Source organism: Ammospiza caudacuta, chromosome 1 (assembly GCF_027887145.1).
Source record: "Ammospiza caudacuta isolate bAmmCau1 chromosome 1, bAmmCau1.pri, whole genome shotgun sequence".
In the NCBI taxonomy this organism is placed as follows: domain Eukaryota; kingdom Metazoa; phylum Chordata; class Aves; order Passeriformes; family Passerellidae; genus Ammospiza; species Ammospiza caudacuta.
In genome coordinates, this window is record NC_080593.1 from 149,626,042 (window position 1) to 149,647,454 (window position 21,413).

At 39.9% G+C, this 21,413-nt stretch overlaps 1 protein-coding gene across 1 annotated transcript in view; it reads right to left on the reverse strand.

Moving 5' to 3' along the window:
• Window positions 1-21,413, reverse strand: part of FAM135B (family with sequence similarity 135 member B) — a 134,677-nt gene that overhangs the window by 65,866 nt on the left and 47,398 nt on the right. Inside the window, exons 3-5 of the mRNA XM_058811419.1 lie at window positions 11,180-11,319; window positions 4,855-4,925; window positions 2,384-2,557 (exon numbers count right to left, since the gene is read on the reverse strand). Coding sequence (XP_058667402.1) covers window positions 2,384-2,557; window positions 4,855-4,925; window positions 11,180-11,319 — 385 coding nt within the window. The remainder of the gene's footprint in view (window positions 1-2,383; window positions 2,558-4,854; window positions 4,926-11,179; window positions 11,320-21,413) is intronic.

Here is a 21,413-nt window from a genome sequence, read left to right on the forward strand (position 1 = left end):
AAATGATAAAAAGGTAAGTTCTGAGCTGTGGGAAACCCAAATAAGTTTTAATTGGCTGGTTTTGTTTTAGAGTGCTTGGAGGTGCCATTTATTTTACATTACTGTCTTCATCCTGATTTATACATAGAGAATGCATGATATAAAAACTCTTTAGGTTTGGAATATTTATCCAGAAGAAGATAAATCCTCACTATCACTCTTTAAAATGATTTTATGGGTTTAAGCAAATGAGACTGTATATTGTGTTGCCAAAAATCTTGATTCCACCACATTAAGTAAATGCATTGTATACTTCACAAATGTCCACAAAATAGTATTTTAAAAGCTATAATAATCTGACTATGGAGCAGTTGCTCATGTGATTTATGCCTAATAACAGTAACAAGGCTGTGCAAGGCCATTCATTAGAGGATAGCACAGAACTGGAAACAGTCATTAAGCCTCTTAAGCTATTGTTCTTTCATCCTTTCCTGTAGTAGAACAATGAGCAAATTATCTGATCAAAACTCTCTGGTTAGAAGTAATCTGTTACAATCTAATTCACTGTTTAAAAAGTCAACACACAGAAAATCAGAGATACAGAAGTTACCTGTATCACATCAGCAGAACACAGATATGTCACTCTGATCTGCTGGTATGAGACACATCCCTGCCACATCTCACAGCATCATTCAGCCTTAGAATGGATTGGTTTGGAAGGGACCTTAGAGGTTATCTTGTTTCAGCCTTCCTGCCATGGGTAGGGTCATCCTCCACTACACCAGGTTGCTCAAAGCCCCATCCAATTTGACCTTGAGCAGTTTCAGGGATGGGGCAGCCACAACTTCTCACAATCTCAGTCTGTCTCTTACAATTCCAATTCATTCTGTGGAATCATGTTCAAGCAATGCCTTTACACTGATAGAGAAATGAAACAAAGAAGAATTAAGTCAAAACACGAAACCTGAGGAAAATAAACTCTACAGATTTTTCTATCCTTTCTGACACTATGCTCTTTGCACAATATTTGACAAAATTAAGATTTCTTGGTCATTTCAGAAAAAAGACCTTGCTGGAGTTAAGGGAAGCTGAACAAATATGAATGCTGCATTTTACTTCAAAACCAAAGGAGCTCTCTCCCTCCCTCTCTCCCTCCCTCCCTCCCTCCCTCCCTCCCTCCCTCCCTCCCTCCCTCCCTCCCTCCCTCCCTCCCAGCCCTCTCTGTCTCACAGTCTGACAAGATTGGGCTCTAAGTAAATTGCCAGAAAGACCTTTGCTTCCCTTCACCTGCTCTAAATATTAGAGGATATTGACCTCCAGCCCTGTTTTACTTAAAGTAGTTCTGAATTATTTTCTTGTCATTATGAATCAGATAACACAAAGCACACCTAGACCCCATGGCAGCTGGTTTATAGTGCTGCACAGTCAAACCAAATGAAGCTGTAAAGGAAAATCCAGTGCAGCCTTAGCCAGCACTGATTCCTGCGTGCCTCCTTCAAACCACTTTATGAATTATGCTCATGCACAGAGGTCATGGATGAGTCCATCTGCCATAAATGCTTTACAAATCATCAGACAGGAAAAATGTTAATGCTTTTAGTTGCTTTTAGACTAAAGAGGAAAAACAACCAAGGAAAACACAATTTGCACTTTCCTCATTACAGATGGAGAATAGAGATCAAGGCTAATCCAAATTCTTAACCTCTTTCTGTGGGAAAAGAAATGAAATTTAGCAAAATATTTAATTATAGTGAGTTGTGTGTGAACTGGTTTGTTAAAAAGTAGTTTTGTAGCCGTTGAAAGTGTGTGTTGGGTTTTGTGTGTTACCTAGCAGGTAGTCTTAGAGATTTAATAAATAATTAAACTAGTGCAAGAAAGTAAGAATGCTAACCTGTCTAGAGACAGCATACAATGCTCTTAGAATAAGATAAGCAGAGGATTAATGATCTGTTTGTGAACCAAGGAATGTATCACAAGGGGTCTGTGACCAGGCAAGGGGAACAGGGAACTGTTTCTTGGAAACTTTGTTGTGAATCGTATGTATAAGAGGGAAGCACCCATACGTGAATTTGGGGGCTTGGACTTTGGGACGCGAGTCCCCCAGTTCCCCGGGCCCTTAATAAAGCACCCACAAAACTTATCTGAGTTTTGTGTCATTTATCAATCGGGCAACATTTCCAAAAATTTTATTTTTTGACTAGACCTCCAGTGTCTTACCAAGGGAAGAGGCCTGTGTCACAGTTTTGTTCTAAACCCCAATCTCCAGCCTTTCATCCCAGGACCAAAAAAAAGCCTTTAAATTAAATTATCCTCTCTACTTTTCCCATCCAGTGAGCAAACTGTATGAGACAACCCAGCAGAGGAAGCTGCCCTGACTTCCCACAGGTATTCCTGTGCCCATTACCTGATCAGAGGCTGGTGCAGAGCCACCAGGGAGGCGTGCACCGTGACGGAGACCACGGACAGGTGGAAGTAGTCGAACATGACGGGAACGTGGTGGTGCAGCCCCCGGCGGGGGTGGAAGTGCAGGCACAGAGTGCGGCTGCTGATCATGGGGATGGCTGGCACGTCCCTCAGCCTGCAAGGGAAAGGGGTTGGCAGGGGTCAGTGAAAGGCTGAGCTGGTACAGTGCTAGAGGCAACAGACAGAGATGGCTTGAGGAGAAATTTTATCACTCCCCAGCTTCGTAAGTGTTAACGTAACTGAAGAGCATCTTGTGCTGCGCTCGTGCCAAACTTAAATATTAATACTAGTGTAGATGTAATTAATATAAATAGAAATACAAAAAACATAAAGAACATATGCAGAGTTATATATGAATATACAGTATACAAGAAGAACAGATGTGACACAGTTCTGGTTTTCCCTGGTGAGTGCCCTTGATGTCCAGATATGCACTAGTAGGTACATCAAGATCTAAATAGCAGAAGCAAATGCATTTAGCAAACTGTTCAGTTTATTTGAGTGTTTATAGATGGTACACCACACTGCTTGTGTGTGGCACTCACATTCTCTGAAAAAATCCCTCTGCCCAGGATTTTTCTCCTGGGAAGCTAGAAGCCTCAGAGAAAAGGAAAACAATTCTTATCTCATTTGCTTCTCCTCTATTTTGATGATGTGGAATGTGTTTGGAAATTGTTTACCCACAGGTGATTGTTTCATTGGATTCTGGTGTGAGTTGTTTTGACTCTTTGGCCAATCAGGACTCTGGAAAGAGTCACGAGTTTTTCATTATTATCTTTTTAGCATTTTAGTAAGTATCCTTGCTGTATTATTTAGTATAGTATAGTATTCTTTAATATAATATAGTATCAAAAAGTAATAAATTAGCCTTCTGAGAACATGGAGTCAGGTTCATCATTCCAGCCTTCATCAGGACATTTCCCAGCAAATACAATACTTGTGTTCTTCTGTGTAAGAACAATCAACTCAGGCAATCTGTGAGAGTTAGAAGCAGTCCTGTGTCAGACAGCTGAAAATATTCAGAGTACCTTTCCAGATTGTCAATCTAAAAAAAACCTTTTTGGAAGAGGCCAAAATTCAAAAGAGAAATTGACGTAACTGCAGAGAAACAGTACAAGTTGGATTAGCTTCTCTGGGTTTTGGGTTGCTTTCTTTCTTTGGGTTTTTTCAGTAAATAAAAGTCAATACTTTAATTAAAAGTTTGTTTATAACTATTCCAGAATAACTATCCTAGCGTGCAGTCAACCACATGACATTTGAGTCATCTACAGGACAAGAGACTGAGCTGTAAACGTGGAGCATGCCAAAACAGATCCTCCCAATGCAAGTGAAACTTCTAAAGAGGAATTATTTTAAGGCATTAAAGACACTTCTGAAGATAATTGTTTCCCAGAGCTCAGAAAACCTAGGAATAGATGGTTGAGTGGTGCATGGTTAGTTCCAAGAAACGTTTCAATGATATTTGCAGTATATAATTTTCTAAAGAATCACGACTTTTGTTTCTAGTAAATCAAACTAATCTTTCAGGTGATAACAGAAATTAGGTGTAGGGTCTAGAACACAATTCCATAACCTAAATGTTTCAGTTCTTTTTATTTTTGGCTGTAACTTAATGTTTGCTTTATTCTCTCTTTAAGACCCATAAGCACTGATAGTTAAGTCCCCCCTGCCTGAGAGAACAAATTTTCTCTTTTTGCATCTTGAAGGTAACAGAAATATGTGCTTGAAATTTGTTTGTGTACTCTGTGGGTTTGAACAAAATCTCACAGGGACAGTCTCAGCATGAAACACAGCTCAGATGATTTCTCTGCATCCCCTCCCACTCCCCATAAATGCTACTCAAGTCAATGGAACATTTCCCAGATTCAGGGAGGCTCAAAAACATCTGGGATCACACTTCCTGCTATGTCTCAGGAAGGCATGCTACTCCTACTTCACCTAAGATTACAGAATCAAATTCAGTTAGAGGAAATAAAATTCAATAGGAAAACTACTTCCTCCTAAAATGTAGAGGCTATTTACTAAATAGAAGAAAAGTGCTTAGCATGTTCATAACTCCTGTCTTAAGCCAGAAAATAATTCATTGCCTCCTGAGATAAATGCATTCCTGAGTCACAGACCCTGACCATATGGAGGTCGATTATGATATTCCCCTTAGCAGCAACACAGATAGACCAACACTTAAAACCTTTGAGAAACTTACACTTCAAGGAGAAAAAACTGTTCTCCCTTTAACAGGAATATGAGATCCACACTTCAAATACAGAGGGGAGAAACAGGAAAGCTTCAACACTAAGGCAAATGGGAGCCTTATCAAAGCTCTCCTTTTTTAAAAAGGACTCATTTCATCAAAGTAATTTTCTGGTTGAACAGACCCCCACATTACCAACTGAGCTTTAAACCAGCACTTACTGTTGGTCACTATCAGTAAAGTGCAGGTCCAGCTTGAGCTGAAAATCTGCCTCATTCAATGCATCTTCCACCTGCAAAAAGAGAGAGACAAGGTTACCTTTGTAAGCTGGCACCTACAACACACAAGGCAAAGGTGGGTGGGTTTGTCTGATAAGAGCAAAGGCAAAACCACATGGCAACAGCAGCATGACAGCACAGAGACAGAGAGAAGCAAATGTGACAGTGAGTCGAGGTAATTGCTGAAGGAGTCAGAGGGAACCAGAGCAGTCAGAGGCGTTTTCTGCCACCAGGTGCCGTGGCATGTCAAAAAAATCACTCCAGACAAGAGGAACCAGAGAACATCAAGCTCTGCATTTATTGGATCCTTGCTCTTGCACACCAAGATCAAGAAAAGCATTTCTGAGGCTGCTTTCCCTCACTGAGTGAGCCTTTATTTGGTTCATCTTATCAGCTGCAAAAAAGGCAAGGACCAGGTTTTCCTGGACGAGAAACAGCCACAAATCTGTGTGATCACCTACCTGTAACTAATAAAAATTTCAAATTTTACAGCTTAAAACATTCAGAAGTGGCTCAAATAATTCTGGAAATTTGTGATCACTCATCATTGATCTTTGAGTTTATGTCTCAGCAAATGAAGGCTTTCCTGGGCCACAGTCACTCTTTCAGGCCCCTAGCAGATTAATGGAGGTATTTTGCCATTTATTCTCATGTAGACCACTTTCTTTCCAAAACTCAAAGGCCTTGGTTGTTTTATAAACTAAAACAGAGGTTTAACTTGTACATAGCTGAGGGTGTCTGCATGTGGAAGGATTCTGCTCACCAAAACTACTGAAGAAATCGTGTGGTTCACTGGTAGCTCCATTCTAACTCATATAACATGTCCCACCAGTAAAATTACCCATCTTTTATTGTCAATAAAATATTTTTATTGGATTTTTGGAGACAGTGCTAGAGCTAGTAGTTCATTACCTTCACTGGGAAGGAAATAAATTGGATAGCACATCTCAGCTTGGCACAGTTAAAACAACTGCAATCAATGGAAATAAATAAATTAGAATAGAAGAGGATTAAGCTGTCCAGCACTTTTTTAATCACTCCTTTGAAATGTCAATTCTTCCCCAAGAAAAATATGTTTAGTAGAATGAAAAAATTAATTTTTAACAACTTAAATAGACATATGAACAAAAAAATTTACACATTTTATAACCAAAATAGTTGTTTTCTGTGAATGTAAACATCCTTTATAGCTGACAGAACACAGCAGGAGGTGCACAGAAATAAATGTAGAAAATTGAAGTTATTCACTGGGGTGTGATACTATAAATACAACACTTTTTTGCCACAAAAAGGTGAGATATATGTGTTCTATCTTATGTCAGTGGAAAGCAGCAAGTAGAGGCAGAGAGTGACCTGCTCCATCCTGAGGTACCCACTGGAGAATGACAATTACTTTCTATTAGTGCCTGTCTCTTTCCCAATGACAATAGGTAGAGCTTAGAGAAATATCTTGGTCTAGATACCTTTGCATTTTAGATGGCTCAAAACAGGCAAGATGAACTCTGCTTTCCAGAAGTGATCATCATCTTCTTAACAACAGAGCAGAGACTACAGTAAAAATGCACTGAAGGCAACATCAGAGGCATCTACCCTGCTCTGACAGATAGGATTCATAAAATAAATAACATAAACCATGGTCAGGCAGGTTTCCCAAAGGTGAAACTGCATTGACAATGTACAATCTTTTCCTGTTTGGTAAAAAAATTGAGATTCAAGGATTGGTTGTGCTTTCAAGAAATTCTGAAAGATGTTAAATTTAATTCCTTCTGAAGTAATATGGTATTTCTTCTAGCATGGCCACAGGCATAGAGATGTGAAGGGAAAATTCCCACTTCTATATACTGAACATGTGCTTTCTCTTTTGTGATTGCCTCAAAATACCTGGAAGTATGCCTTTCATTAAAAAAAAAAAAAAAACAAAAACAGAAACAAACCACAAAAAACCCACAAAAAATCACAACCTTTTTCCCTTTTAATGAGTTGCTATCACTAAAAATCACAGTTGCAGTGGCAAAACAAGTAATCATTACTGAAGCTAAACTATGAATTCCAACTAGGAATTCAGTACAGTGCTTCAGACAAAGTAAACCTCCTCCTCCTCCTCCAAATAAAGGGGATGAAATTTTGGGTCTGTGCCCAGCCCTGCTGAGCACCTGCAACAGCCCCTGAGATCTGAGTGTGTGCTCCAAACAAGTTCAGTATCTGGTGACACTTGCCCCAAACACCTTGAGGCAGTGAGCAGATGCCTGAGAGACCATGAGACGCTCTTCACTGCATGGGGTCATGCAGTAAACTGCATAAATTAGATATTTTTAATCCCAAAACTGTATTGAAATCAGACTGATCAGAATAGGGCAAAACCCCTCTCTCAGGTTGGAAACAGGGGTATTCTATTCCTATGTGTTAGAAGTGGGGCAGTTATCTTCTGTTAATTGGGCAGTTTTTCTTTATCCCTTCCACAACCAATCCTCCCTCCAGGACATCTCTTCTGTTAATGGGCCAGTGAGTGCCACAGCATGGCTGATAAAATTCCATCATCCCTTTGGAAGATGCTCTGCCCAGGGGGAGAAGCCAAGCATTCCTGCCTGGATATAATCTGGGGTTTGGAATACCACCGCAGCCTTCTCTACCGGATTCCCAGACAAGCAGTTTTCTTCTCCATTGGAGTCCATTGGAGGAAGATCAGACCCATCTACAGCACTTCTGGACCTTCAGAGGAAAACTCCAGCCTTCTCCAGGATCACTGCTCCAACAGAACCACAGCTGGCACTGCAGGAGGGCTGAGCCACCATCTAATGGGACTGCTGCCACCACCCTGACATACAGGGTGTCAAGTCATATTCTGACTGTCAACAGATTTTTTTGTTTGTACTATTACATTTGTATTTTTTTTAAGTTTTCCTAGTAAAGAACTGTTTTTCCTATTCCCATATCTTTGCGTGAGTGCCTTTTAATTCCAAAATCATGATAATTCAGAGTGAGGGTGTTTACATTTTCCATACACCTGTCTTTTCAAACCAAGATCATCCCACATAAAACCGATCAAAGTTCCCACTACAGAGGTAATGGTTTCCTTTTTCCCTCCCTAATATTTAACCATTTAGCCAGAGTGTCAAAGTGAATGATCTGCATGTCCCAGATCACTTAAATTTCTCTGGAAAATACAAAATGTAATTTACTGTCTTATTCCAGCTTGCCTCACTCTTTTCTCGCCCTGCTTCTAAATTTTCCCTCAACAGGGCCAGCAAGAAAGAAACCAGACCAGTTATCTATTCTACTGCAGGATGAGAGGCAAAGCTTCTTCTCTAATAAAAAAAAAAAAGCAAAAGCCTATGAAAATAAATTTGAGTTCTTTGTAGCAATAAATTCTGCTCCAGCCCTGCAATATTGTTTCCTTTGAATTCAAAAAAGGCTGTATACTGGGACAATATAGAAAAAGACATCAAATAAACTAAAGAGTTTAAAGAACCATTTATATGGTGGAATTCATGTTCAGTGCCACTTCTAGGCAAATAATAGGGCTTCCTTCTGTTTAATACCAGGCAAAAAAGAAAAAAAAAAGTATTTACATATTTAAGTGTATCTAGGGTTATGCTAGAGGAGGAGGGGAAGAATTAAAAACAAAAGGCAAATAATCTAATTTGGACATACATGTTGGTTTTGTTGTTTGGTCATTTTGTTTGTCTGGGGGTTTTTTTGTCTGAGTTTCTGTCAGCAAAACATCTCATCAGCAAAACTACCTGAGCACCAGGAAGAACAATGCTCCCCAAATATAATATTGGATAATTCCAGCTCTGACAGCACAAACTGCATGGAGTATATGAACTCAATTCTTGCATTACCCAGACTAACTCTTTTGTCTATTTATCATAACTTCCATCCACAGACAAAAACAGTGAACAGAACCTTCACCCGAACCAAGAAAAATCACCATAGCACACAAGAGGCACAAAAAAAGGAATCACATCTGTTGTGTGCTAAATAAATTAAGAGTTATGAACACAGATGATATTTAAAACACTTGAAAAATCTCTAGCTGACTTGCCAACACCACATTGCAAGGATTTCATCCAACACAGGAGATTATGTGACAAAGATACAAAACTGTCTCTGAATAGTTGTGGATGTAGTAGTGGCATACTTCAGTCTCTCCCACATTTATATCAAATTTGGAAAGCTGTGGAGGACAAGACAGCAAAGCAGAAAAAAGAAACCTAAAAGCATTAAACAAAGTGAATTGTGCTAATCTGCTCAATGCACAAAAAATTTTTATAGATTTTTTTTTCTATTTGATTCTTTAGAGTGCCTTTAGCAACTCATCTGGAACAACAGACCTGTTTATCCTCTTATTCTACAGTGATGAAAACCCAAAGTTACTTTGCCACACAGAAAAAATGAGTTTATCTGTGCAAATCCACTCTGTAAGTACAGAATTGGGCAGCTGACCTCTTTCCAGGGAATCTCCTGTGAAAAGCCATGTGGTGCTGCATGCAGCACATCAAAAGTCACAATGACATTTAGCTGTGAGGCATCTTGTGGGTTATTTTTTATTTTCCATTTCATGAGGTGCACAACTTTTCTGAATAATAATGCAAAAATCATCAGAAATCATCCCTGCTCAATACAGTGGAAACTGCTGTAATTTGAGGGGAGTGATATTTAGTCAGATGTACCCCACAGAGGAAGGATAAAATTAATATTGGATAAAGCATGCTGGGACATTTTCCTAGCAAATATTGATAGACTTGCATTTAGTAATTTTTCACATAAGCACAAACCAACAATTCTAGGGAGGAATAAACTGACGACACTAAAATTGACATCATTAAAAAAAGAAATCAAACCAAACCAAAACAGCAAGAGGAAAGTGGGAGAGAAAAGGAAGCATGTTAACCTTAAATTGGGTTCTCAAGCTGTTTTAATTTAGATCTCTGTATAACACACACACACACACACACACACACACACATATAAATACATACACACACACACACACACACACACACATATATGTATATATATATGCTTTGAAATAGGACAAAAAAGACATTTTAAATCTCATTATGATCAAATAGGAAATTATGCAAAGGACAGGTGAGTGTCTCTGGCCCTGAGTTCAACACATAGCACATGATTTACACTGGCTCTGTAACTCATAGTGCCTCCTTTTGATGACAAGCTGACTTGGCAAAGATGCGGGTGTCCTGTCTCTTGCCAGCACCGAGGGCAAGTACCGATGCCATAAATTTTGTACCAATCCTTGGGCTGGCAAAGCACAGTGATGGCACATGGGACATGCCTGAATGCCATTCTGCTGTGACACTCTCTCCCCTTCCTGTTTAAAATTTCAGCAAAACAGTGCTGTCCATGAACGAAGATTGCTCCACCCTTGTAGCTCCTGGGAACAGGAATTGCTGCTGGAAGCCTTTGGTTTCACACCAGTAGGATTAAACCAAAGGTGCTCTACAAGCTGGGTGTCCCAGATTGTGTTTTTACCTTGTGTGAGTGCTCCTGTTGGCTGAAGGAGTGGATGGAAAAAGGGGAGAAGGATCTCAGGGTGGACAGCTGTTGCTGAGGTACCTCAGAAAGCAAAAGGGTTGTACATGGACTCCAAGGAAGGGAAAGCTCCAGCAGGTCTCCCAAGGGCTCCTGCAGTCAGGAGCACCAAGGAAAAAGGCCAGGAGACCTCTGAAGGATGGAAAAGGGCTGAGGAGCTGTAGGAAATTTCAGTCACAAGAGAGAGGAGGAGAAGAGAGTGATAATAATGGAGTAATAATAATAGTAGCTGGTCCTGGAAAGAAGCAGCAGTCTCCCACTTTTCTCAGGTGGGGCTGATGAGCACAGCTGTGCTAAGTGAGTGATCCAGTGCACAAATGACAAATTATGGTTGAGACACTTGAGTTTCTGATATTCAGATTTACCAGAGTATGTCAGCATCTTATTCCACTGGAAATCCAAGGTGTAGCCTGCTCCTCACAAACAGGCACAATGCAGAGGGTCTCTCTGACCTCATGTAGAGTTTTACAGTGTCAGCATGTACAAACAAATAAATCACAGGTATTTATGGGTACAGGACCATCAGTCTCCTCCCAATTCAGCTGCTGGTGCATTGGTCAGATAAACTGTGCCTTTCACTCCAGCAGCTGTATTCACTCTGGCAGCACATGGACTTCTTCTGAAATGGAGATACCTGTGCAATGCACACCTGAAGTCAAGTGAGAGAAATCCCAGCCCTGCTGGTTTTGATGTGCATCCCAAAATAACTCACCCTTTCACCATCCAGAAGCAGGTGCACTCTGAAGTTCATGGTCTCATTAAGGATGATCTCTTCATTTCTGTACAAAATCTGAAATATTCTGCTGTAAACATTGTTTTCGTGAACGCAGGTCGAGCAAAGGCTGGAATCACCTGCACAAAACACAGACAAACTCCTAGTGTGATTTCAGCAGGGAGATTAATTTGCATCCTATGACTTCACTCCAGGGTTACCTAAGTAGTACTTGTAATTAAACACTTGCATTCTCAATAATTAATGGTAGTAGAGCAGGCTGTTATTGTGGGTTGCAGGTTCACAGACATGATATTTAAAGAAAACAAATGTTAAACGGTAGGCAGGCTGGATTTCAAAGTGAGAATAATTGATCCTGTGACAGCACTTATCCTATTAAATTTATTTCTAATAAAGCGTCAAATGCTCAATTTGGTGCACCCAGCATGACAACTGTGGGAGTTCACCTGTGAAACTTCATCTTTTATTTGCAATGGCCATCTTTCAGAAGAGGGATTTTTCTTTTTCTACCAGAGATGCCTGGTGCTCCCAGAAGTTACTACATGGGAGGGGGGAAAATAGCCAATAGCAGATCTTGCATATCGAAACTGGAAGTGTAGAGGCATCTTAAAATACAGAAACATATAAATATAGTCTTTTTTTCAAGATGCCCATGTAATCCTTCAGGTCTTTGGCATGTGTGAGAGATGCCAATTTAGTAAAAATAATTGAATAAATCAAAGCTCTAAGCTCCTCCACATCAAATTCAGCCAGTAGCATCACCTGTGTGCTGATGTATCAAATGATCACAAATAAACATCACATAAAGTGAGGTGGGATTTATCCTTTCTAACTCAGGTGCCTCCAGTGTGTGTATTTTGTTTTGGTTACAATGGAGCCTATAGAATTTAGGATATAATTAAAAAAACATGAATGCTTTATACTGCAGAAAATTTTTGCTTCAAGTCAACTGCTTTTTGAGCAATTCCCTTTTCAGTAAGAGGAAAAAAACCCTGTGGCTTGCTGAGTTATACAAACTCACATTGGAGGGAACATTCACTGTACTACAGTGAATGCCTTCCCGAGGAGCCTGCCATGACAGTGTGGCTTTTAAATGAGCAACTGGGCACCAGAGTTAGGAACTTTCAAGGTTTGTCTTGGCTGGTAATCAGAATCCCCTGCTAATTCTACTTCTGTAGCCCCAGAGCAACAACAGGTTGCAAAATTTACTCAGACTTGGTTTTGTCCCCTTCCAGCACTCAGTCCTGGAGGACTCTGAGCTTTTGAAATGAAGTCCTTTAGCAAATGGTATTTTGGAATTGCTGAGAAGGAGTGCTTAAAAAGGTGTACCAGGATTAGTCCTTCAGAGAGAGACAGATGTGTGATCATCATCAAAAAATCAGAAGGCAATCCTTTTTAGAAAGTACCATTTTTTTCAGAAGGTACTTCTTGGAATTTGCCCCTTTGCAGAATTGTTCTGGCACCAGAAGCTGTGGTAAGATAAAAGTCCAGGGTCTGCTGTTTTGTCAAGAGTTTCAAATCAGGACAGGTTTATTCTGCTGAGATTTGTATATAATTTGCTATCATAGGTCAGTGAGTCAAGACTGACTGGATTAAATATTTTATGAGGTCAAGTTTGGTTATATAAAAATAAAATAACAGAAAGGACTTTAAAAAACCCAAATAAAACAGGTACTGAAGAAAAGTAGACAGTGAATGGGGCTTTGTCATTATAAAAATTAGTTTAGTGGTGCCAGTCTGCTGGAACTGGAATAGCATGGACACTGAAATATATCAAAAAATAAAAAATCATTTGAGGCAGAATTGACTAAATGACAATAAGACCAATAAAACTTGATCTAAATAATTAGCAGAACCATAGTTCTGTCATCCAGGTTACATTCAAATAATTTTCCTATTACTGATTTCCATCAAGCACACCCAAGTATTTAATCCTGCTATTCTCTTCCCACCACCCAACCTGCACACTAGTTATCCATGAATCCAGGCAGCCTAGATAAATACATTTTTATTTTCATGTGCTGCACCAATAAGGCTAAAATGTTTCAGCCTGATTAGCTCTTCAAAAGCATGCAGTCATATTTATTTTAATTTAAACCTCATGATATTACAGACACTGCAAAAATCATATTAGAGGTATAATGCATTCTTACTCCTAGCTGGCAGACAAAGGAAACTTTATGTTATTTGATTTGGATATTGATATACTGGCACTCTTCTTGGATAGAAAGTTTAATCTCATTTTCTTTTCAAACACACTCCTGAGCAGACCACTCCTCATGTGTAATTGCTTTAGGAGCTGGATTTGCAAGGTGGCATCAGGAATCATTTCTTTTGTTGGAAACGTCAAAGTCAATGTCATGCCACAGTGTTTGGGGCTGCCTCAAATAAGAGTATGAGGTTACAGGGCCAAAAATCTCTCAGTTTTAAGCAGGTAGACCTCCTTTGCAGACAGCTGGCAGAGAACTACAGCAGGTAAGTCACTGATCTTCCCTAAACACATCCATCCCTGCCTACTTAAGTGGCCACCGGTGGCTTCTCCCTCTCTTGGAGAACAACCTAAAGTTGCAACAGGGATTTCCTCAGAGGAGAACTTGGCAGTGCTGACAGCAATGCAGGGATCCTCTCAAACCAAAGTGGAATGACAACATCTCACAGATATTTTCCTTCAGGCTGCAGCACCTGCTGGTGTGTTCTGTGCTTCAGGTACAGGCAGGGACCAGGCTACCTCACTCTGCTGGAGCTTCTTGCACTAACTAGAAGCAGTTACTACTCCAAACAGATCCTTCATTGGTCTACTAAAACATCATAATCCAGGAACCTTTCCCAAGCTTCCCCTAGTTCCTGGGATTCCTTCTGAAACCCTGTGTCTCTAAACCCCAGGTGTGTCTGCTGGCAGGCAGTGGCACTGAGGTTGGCATTTGTCACAGCTGCCACTGTTCAGAGAGAGTGCTGGCAGGAGACACAGCAGGTGTAGCCCCTGTTCAGGAGAGACAGCAGATGCATCCCTGTGCTCACACAAGGGCCTCTGTCCTTTGGCACAAAGCACAGGAGGGTGTGGGAGAGAAGATTGAACCATTGAGTTTTCCCACATCTCTTTCTAGTACAGTCTCAGCTGTTCAAAAATTCCAGCAGCCACAGGAAACCCAAAGGAGACAGACACACTGTCTGGAAACTGCTGGGAACTCCCACTCCCAGGGGAGATCTGGAGCTAAAATTTTACTGTCCTGTATTTATTCCACACTTTCAAAGGCTTCAGCTGTGGTGAATTCAAAAAAGAAAGTTTAATTCTGTGGTAATGAATTTTTGATCAGTAAATTTCCCTGTCAGGAGATTTGAGACATGTGCAGTATTCCTTATGCTAGAAAGACTCCTGATTTCCTTCCTAAGTGTCTATTCAATTTACTGCTTATTATCTTTGGGTTGAACAGTTCTTCAGTTTATCTGGAAAGTGAAAGAGCTTTCAGGGCTGTGAGAGCCATGGCAAGTATGAAGAGGAGAGCTGTGCTCCACAGGCATTCAGAGAATGAGAAAAGCCTTTTTAAGCATCCTCTCTTACTATTCCTTCCATGCCATCCCACCATCACTCCTAGAAATTCCTCCACAGCTATTGGACAATGGCATTTTTAAAAAGGAAGGGGGAAAAGGCTCTTTGCACTTATGGATGATTTCATGCAGAGGGTGCTGGCACAGACCAGTCACTGTAGCATGTCCTGCTTTCCCTCTCTCCCATCTTCCAAGTGTCCCCAGATACACTCCAGTCTACCCAACTTTCCCATCTGGGTGTTTCTATAGATGGAGGTTTCTAAATATTATTGCAGCACATCATACAGAAATTACTCATCTCTTCAAAGATTCAGAGAGAGGTTAGTTATATCCTGGAGGCCCTTGAAAAATTTTCTCCACATAATCTTATAAGACAGAAATTGATGGATAGGTGACCTGTAAACAATTTTTTTACGTATTTAAAACTTAATTTAGTGAGAGTAAAAACCATAGAATTCTAATCACTGCCAGGAAAAAGGCACTGAGGTGGGTTGGGGTGGGAGGGGAAGGGAAGGGAAGGGAAGGGAAGGGAAGGGAAGGGAAGGGAAGGGAAGGGAAGGGAAGGGAAGGGAAGGGAAGGGAAGGGAAGGGAAGGGAAGGGAAGGGAAGGGAAGGGACACCACCAGAAACCTTAGCCTTGTACAGAGACATGTGGCAAACCCCATTCAAACCCCCTTATCAAACCCACTTAACCACAGCTTTGTTGTTGGCTGTAGGTATAATTTGATAAAGTAGATAATGAAATCATCTTCTCTTGACTGTTGTGCTATTTGTGTTTTCAAGGAGTGTGATATGCCAGAGCAATTGGCATTTCTCATTGAAAGCACTGAAAGTGTTTTCTGAATGCTGAACTTCTGTTCACTGAAACTGAAGTTCAGAAACACAGGAAGTGTTGCTGGACAGACTGGCAGTGTCCCTCATCTGGTGCAAAGTGTGATAGGGACTCAAATTTTGCCGCTTTTCAAATATTCTCATTTGTGTAATTTCCCCAAGAGAACGCTCACACCACCACTCCCATTCATGTGAGGAGAGGGAAACATTTCTAGGGAAAAGTTATGGAAGGTGGTGGTAATATTCTTGAAATTTCTAAGATCCTAATGCACACACCTTCTCCCAAACTCCAATGGTCAATTATCCCAACTGTTCACTCCAGGAAATCCAAACTATACATTTTTCAACTCCGAGCATTTATAGCATTCTTTCTCTGCTTTCATCATGCCTAAATTATATCACTTTCATTTAAAATTCTTTTATTTAGTCACTCCTATACTCATTTTTTAACTGCTGTAAAAATAGTTTGAGAAGTTTCACGATTGTTGGAGGTCAATAACTCTCCCATGGAGCAAACAATGACACATGCATATCTCAACCTCTGATTTCAGCCAAGGAGAGACTCTGAAATGGCAAAGTCATGGTGTAGCTTGATGAGATTTGAGATAAATTATTTCCCCAGAGCCACCAGGGCCACATGAGCCCTTGCTGTTTGCAGAGAATAGGACTGGCTGGTCCTTGTGCCCTCTGTGTTGTGTTTGCTGTGTCAGTGGCTGGAGTGCTCCAATCTCACCAGCTAGAATCTTTCCATAATTACATTTTTGATTGTGCTTCCTCATGATGTCTCTACCTGCCAAAGAAAACTGGAATCAATGTCAACCAACAACCTTTTAAAGGATGGTAAGCAATCCAGTATGCAAACCCAGATTTGCCCAGAAGTATTAATCTTTGAGAAGTCATGGAGGTCTGTTCATATTTATTTTTTCAAGGCTTCAAAACATAAATTCCTTGTGGCATGGCCCTTATCAAAGAACCAGTGCAGGAGGGAATTCTCCTCTGATAGGAGGGGACGCCTTGAAAGCCATGAGTGAGTTTGTTTTGGAGAGGTTAGAAAAGGAAAGCTAAAATTTCATTACCTCACTTCACATTACTTTCTAGCTCTTCTTCTAACAGGCACTAGAAACCTGAAAAAACCCTTGGAGTTGGTCCTTTGATTTGTTTTAAAGTTACTATCATACTAAGAATAACTTTTATTAATGTTAGATTTCTCCACACAACCAGGAGTGTGAGATGTAAATGAAACATGAAAAATTTGTTTCTCCAAAGGAAACACATTAAAACCTCCTGCACAGAGATTTATATCCTACACAACTTTTTTATTAAGCCTGTAGGTCTTGGCTACAGAATGCTGAGAATTTCAGGGGAAAACAAACCACTTGTATTCTTCTGTATATTTTTTGTTTATATAGTTTAACTTCTGAATTTAACAAAGGAAGAGCAGAGACAGCATTTATCTGAACTCTGTCCTCTATTCTGCAGCCCATAAAAGTGTTATTAATTAATACTTTTTCAAAGTGAGAAAGGAGGACTTGTGACAATTCAGTCCTTGCACGCTGCTGCTGAAAACATTAAATTGCTTCCTATCCCCAATGCGAGGCAGAGAACAAAGAAAGTATTTTTTAATTATTATTTTAAATATAAAATTACAACTCCAGGCCTTTGAGAAGGACAGCTTCAGGTTTAGAGCCAGCTTTCTCTAGAATTAGCTCTCTGCAGTTTCATGAGCACTGTGTCAGAGTTTTAAAATAAATAAGGAGTGCTTAAACAGTCAGGAAAAATCCATATGGAAAACAGATCTAACTTCAGATCTAGCCTCTCTAAAGTCTTTATGACTATAGCATTGGAAATTAGATAATTACTCAAATGCTGGCAACTTCTTGAAGGTCTCTTGCTATCTGGGAAAAGCAGTATTATTATGCTGCTATTCAGATAAATGGAAAAGCAGGATTCTGCTAAGTTTTGCTTTCATGAAAGAGATGCTCTTCAATAATGTAAGGAAATCAAGATACTGCAGCTATAAAAAGAGCTTTACTGTAAATGTTTCGTTATAAATATTAGTGCACACTTAAACATTTGTATTTCAGCCTAATTCATGGCCACAAGAAGCATATCATACTTGTGTTTCCACACAGGAAAATCTGAGAGGCAGATGATATCTGTAAAGGCAGATGGGTTCATTCTCCCAGGTCACTCGTGCACAGACAGGGGGAGGGCGCTGCAAGGCACTCACTTGAGAATGAGCTGTGAACGTTTTGAAACTTTCCTGCCCACAAACCTTATGCTGCTGCCCACACAGCCATGTGGTGTCAGCAGTTCATGGGATCTCTCTGGATCTGCCTCCGTGGAAAGCCAGCTGTCAGTAAATCCCAGCAGAAGGCAGTCTGAGCCCGGCTTTGTGACCTCACCCCAGAGCTCTTGGATGCATTTGCACAGTCAGGTAATCAGGGGTGAACAGGGAGGGTGACAATAAACAGGTAGAGAGAGCATCATTAAATGTTGGAGCTCTGGATGCTGAGAATTTCAGACTTTCTGTGCTGTCAGGCACTGACCCCCAAGAGAAAACTCATTTGACCTGAGGCCATGGAGAAAGCTTCCAAAATTGAATGATAAAACTGTGTGTAGTTTGAATAAAAGTTGTAATATCACATGGTGGGAAATTGAGAGTTAAAGGTTTTAGAACATAGTAATATGTATTGAGCGAAAATGGAGGTTTTAGGGCAGTGGCTGGTCCTCCTTCTTTACCTTCTTCTTCATGGGTTTGGATGGTATTTTGTAATAGGGCAGAAAAGTCCACATTGCAGGGCATGGGTGATTGGTTATTGGGTTAAAAGTAAAAATAATTTAGGTGTCATTTCTTAATTGGACAGTTTATCCTTGAAAGGCCCTGTAGAGAGAGCTGTGTGGCCATTTGGTACTTTGTTAGAGCAAAATACTGCAGAACTCGCAGCTTGTGAGACTGTGAGTCTCACAGATAAGAACTAATAAACATCTGAGTCTGAACAAGAAACACCATCTCATGATTTAATCCCGACCTTGGCATGAAAGAAGCAAAGAACCCATCAATAAAATAATCACAGAATCACACAATGGTTTGGGTTGGAAGAGATTTTAAAGATCCTCTAGCTCCAATCCCCTGCCATGGGTAGGGGCAGCTTCCACTAGATCAGGCTGCTCCAACCCCATCCAACCTGGACTTGAACATCTCCAGGGATGGGGCAGCCACAGCTTCTCTGGGCACCCTGTGCCAGGGCCTCACCAACCTCACAGGAAAGAAAGTATTTCTTCCTAACATCTAATCTAAATCTCTTCTTTTTTAGATTAAAACTGTTGGCCTTGTCCTATCCCTATTTGTGTAAAAAATTTCTCTCTCTCTCTCTCCCTCTCTCTCTTTTTTTAAGCACTGGAAGGCTGCAATGAAGTCTCCCCCAAGCATTTAAAACCTCAGTCTGGACTAGCTGAAATCCACCTACCTGTAATCTGAGTGATCTCTAGAACACACAGCACCCTGGTTGGTACTGCCATAAATACAACCCAGATCTCTCTCTTGCATCCATCTCCCTCACTCATCCACACATTTGCTGTCCTGTTCCTTGGCCTTTACCATCTGAAATTCCCACTAACCTCACAAGCAGAACTGGCTCTTGCTTAGAACCCCTAATAAAAAAAAAAATAAAATCTAAGTTTCCTTGCTACCTCAAATATTCTATTATTATCACAATTCTTAGATACTTGCAGGCCACTCTATTTTGGTATATTTAGAGAAAATTAAGACAGCTAAGTATTCCTCATATGGAGAGTAGGCCATCTTTCCAGAACCTAAGCAAGCACTGTGCTGCAAAATGTAAGCAAAGAAGATCAGAAAACCTTGTGCAGATATCCCTGTTTATCTAACTTTCTTTTTTTCCTTTACCATCTGTTGCAGCCATATGCCTTCTTAAATCAGAGCTAATTATAGGTCTCCATCAATACTAATCAAATAGTGGTAACTGTTGCAAATTTCAACTGAGATTTTCATTTCTCCTTGATTAAAATTCATCCAAGCCAGGTTCTAAGAGGGTTGCCTTTCTCTGGTTATCTGGACTTAGGTACACAGCAGTAAATGTCACACTCATGTCTGTGTTAACACATGGGAGAAATTCATAAAAAGCTGTGGAAGTAGAAAGAGCTAAAGTACAGCTCCCAAGCACATTAGGTGGGGTGACTTTGGGACAGAAAATGACTGTGTCTGATAAATACCCACTAACACATTCTGGAGCAGAGTTCTTGGTGATTTGAGTTTTCCTTCACTGTCCCTGTGCTGCTGTAGTGAGTGAAAGAGAGGAAAGAAACTTTGTCACAAAATCCTCTTGGTCTTAGCACTGAAGAACTGGAGCAAAGATAGATCCAATGCTAAAATTAAATTCTGGAAGAGAGATTCCAACCTATTTAGAGAACAATATATCTCCTAATGAGCTCAAAAAAGACGAGACTTCACTTTCATGTCCAATGAGCATTTGTATAAATGTCCATTTGTATAAATGTCATTTTGTACCATTCAGGCAAATGTTTTATAACTGTCTCCAGTGTCAACATTATTCTGGTTTGCTGTGTAATGTGAAAAGACAAAAAAAGACTGAAGGATAAAAAATAATCCAGTCCTAAATATGGCAAATGAACACTTGAAGTGCCTTTTGAAAACCCCAAATACTAAATAGCTCTTTCAGCATCACGAGACTCTGGCAATTTCAGACTGTTGTACTGACCTTCCAGGAAGTTTAGAACTATTCTAAAAGAAATTAAGACTAATAAAAGAAAAAAAAATGAAAGAGAAATTAAAAAAATATGGTTTTAATTCATTCCACCCATCAGGTAGAGAGTTATTTCCCATTATAACCACCAAGACCCCCCATGTAAGTGAGGGGTGCACAAAGAAGAAAGAAGAAATCACTTCCAGAATTTCATTTCAACTTGTCTTTTCCTCTGGCTACCAATAAGAAGATTCTCTTCCACTTTTCTCACCACTGTTCACATAGTGCTTTGGCAGCTGGGAAACCCCAAATGTTTAGGGGTCTAGAAATGTAAGAGTTGAAATACATATATAAAAGTGTGGCTATATGTATTTTACAGACAAGCATAGATATTGCATTAATCCACTAGTTTTTCCTTAGTGTCTCACAGTATATTTGGCATCCTCTCATCAACACAGCAGCTATGGATTCAAAAAGAAAGATCTGAGTTAAAATCCCAGACCTAAAGTCAAAGTGGAAAATAAAGATTTCCCTGATGTATCTGTAACACTTTGAAGTCCTCCATCAATGGTATAGATTGGGAACTAAATGCTTCCTAATGTGTTATTTCAGTGTCTCCTGTGTTCAAGAAGGTGATGGATGGAAATTGTACATTTACCAAACTTTTATCTTGAGCACTGTGGCCAGTTGCACTTTATGCAGAGGGTAAATTACTTTGAATTGAATACGTAAAACATTTAATGTAAAAAAATTATAAAAAATATGAAATCTAATAAAATATTATTAAAAATCTAATTTTTCCAATGCAGATGTAGTTCCTAATATTCCACTCTAATATAAAAATTCTGAGGATTCACTAAAGGCTTCAGACTTACAAAAAAGGCTTCAAGGTCCTACAGATTTTTTCTCTCTGTGTACAATACCAATAATGAGGTATTGCACATCCTTTCCATGATTAATCTTGAGTCAATAGAGATAAGAAGAAACCTGATACAGGATAGAGATACAAGAACCCTGATATCTCAGCTGTAGCTGCTGCTGCTGTTGAGGGTCTTTCATTCTACAGCCTTCAATGTAGAGTGAGATGTTCAGGGTGGGTTTGTCACACC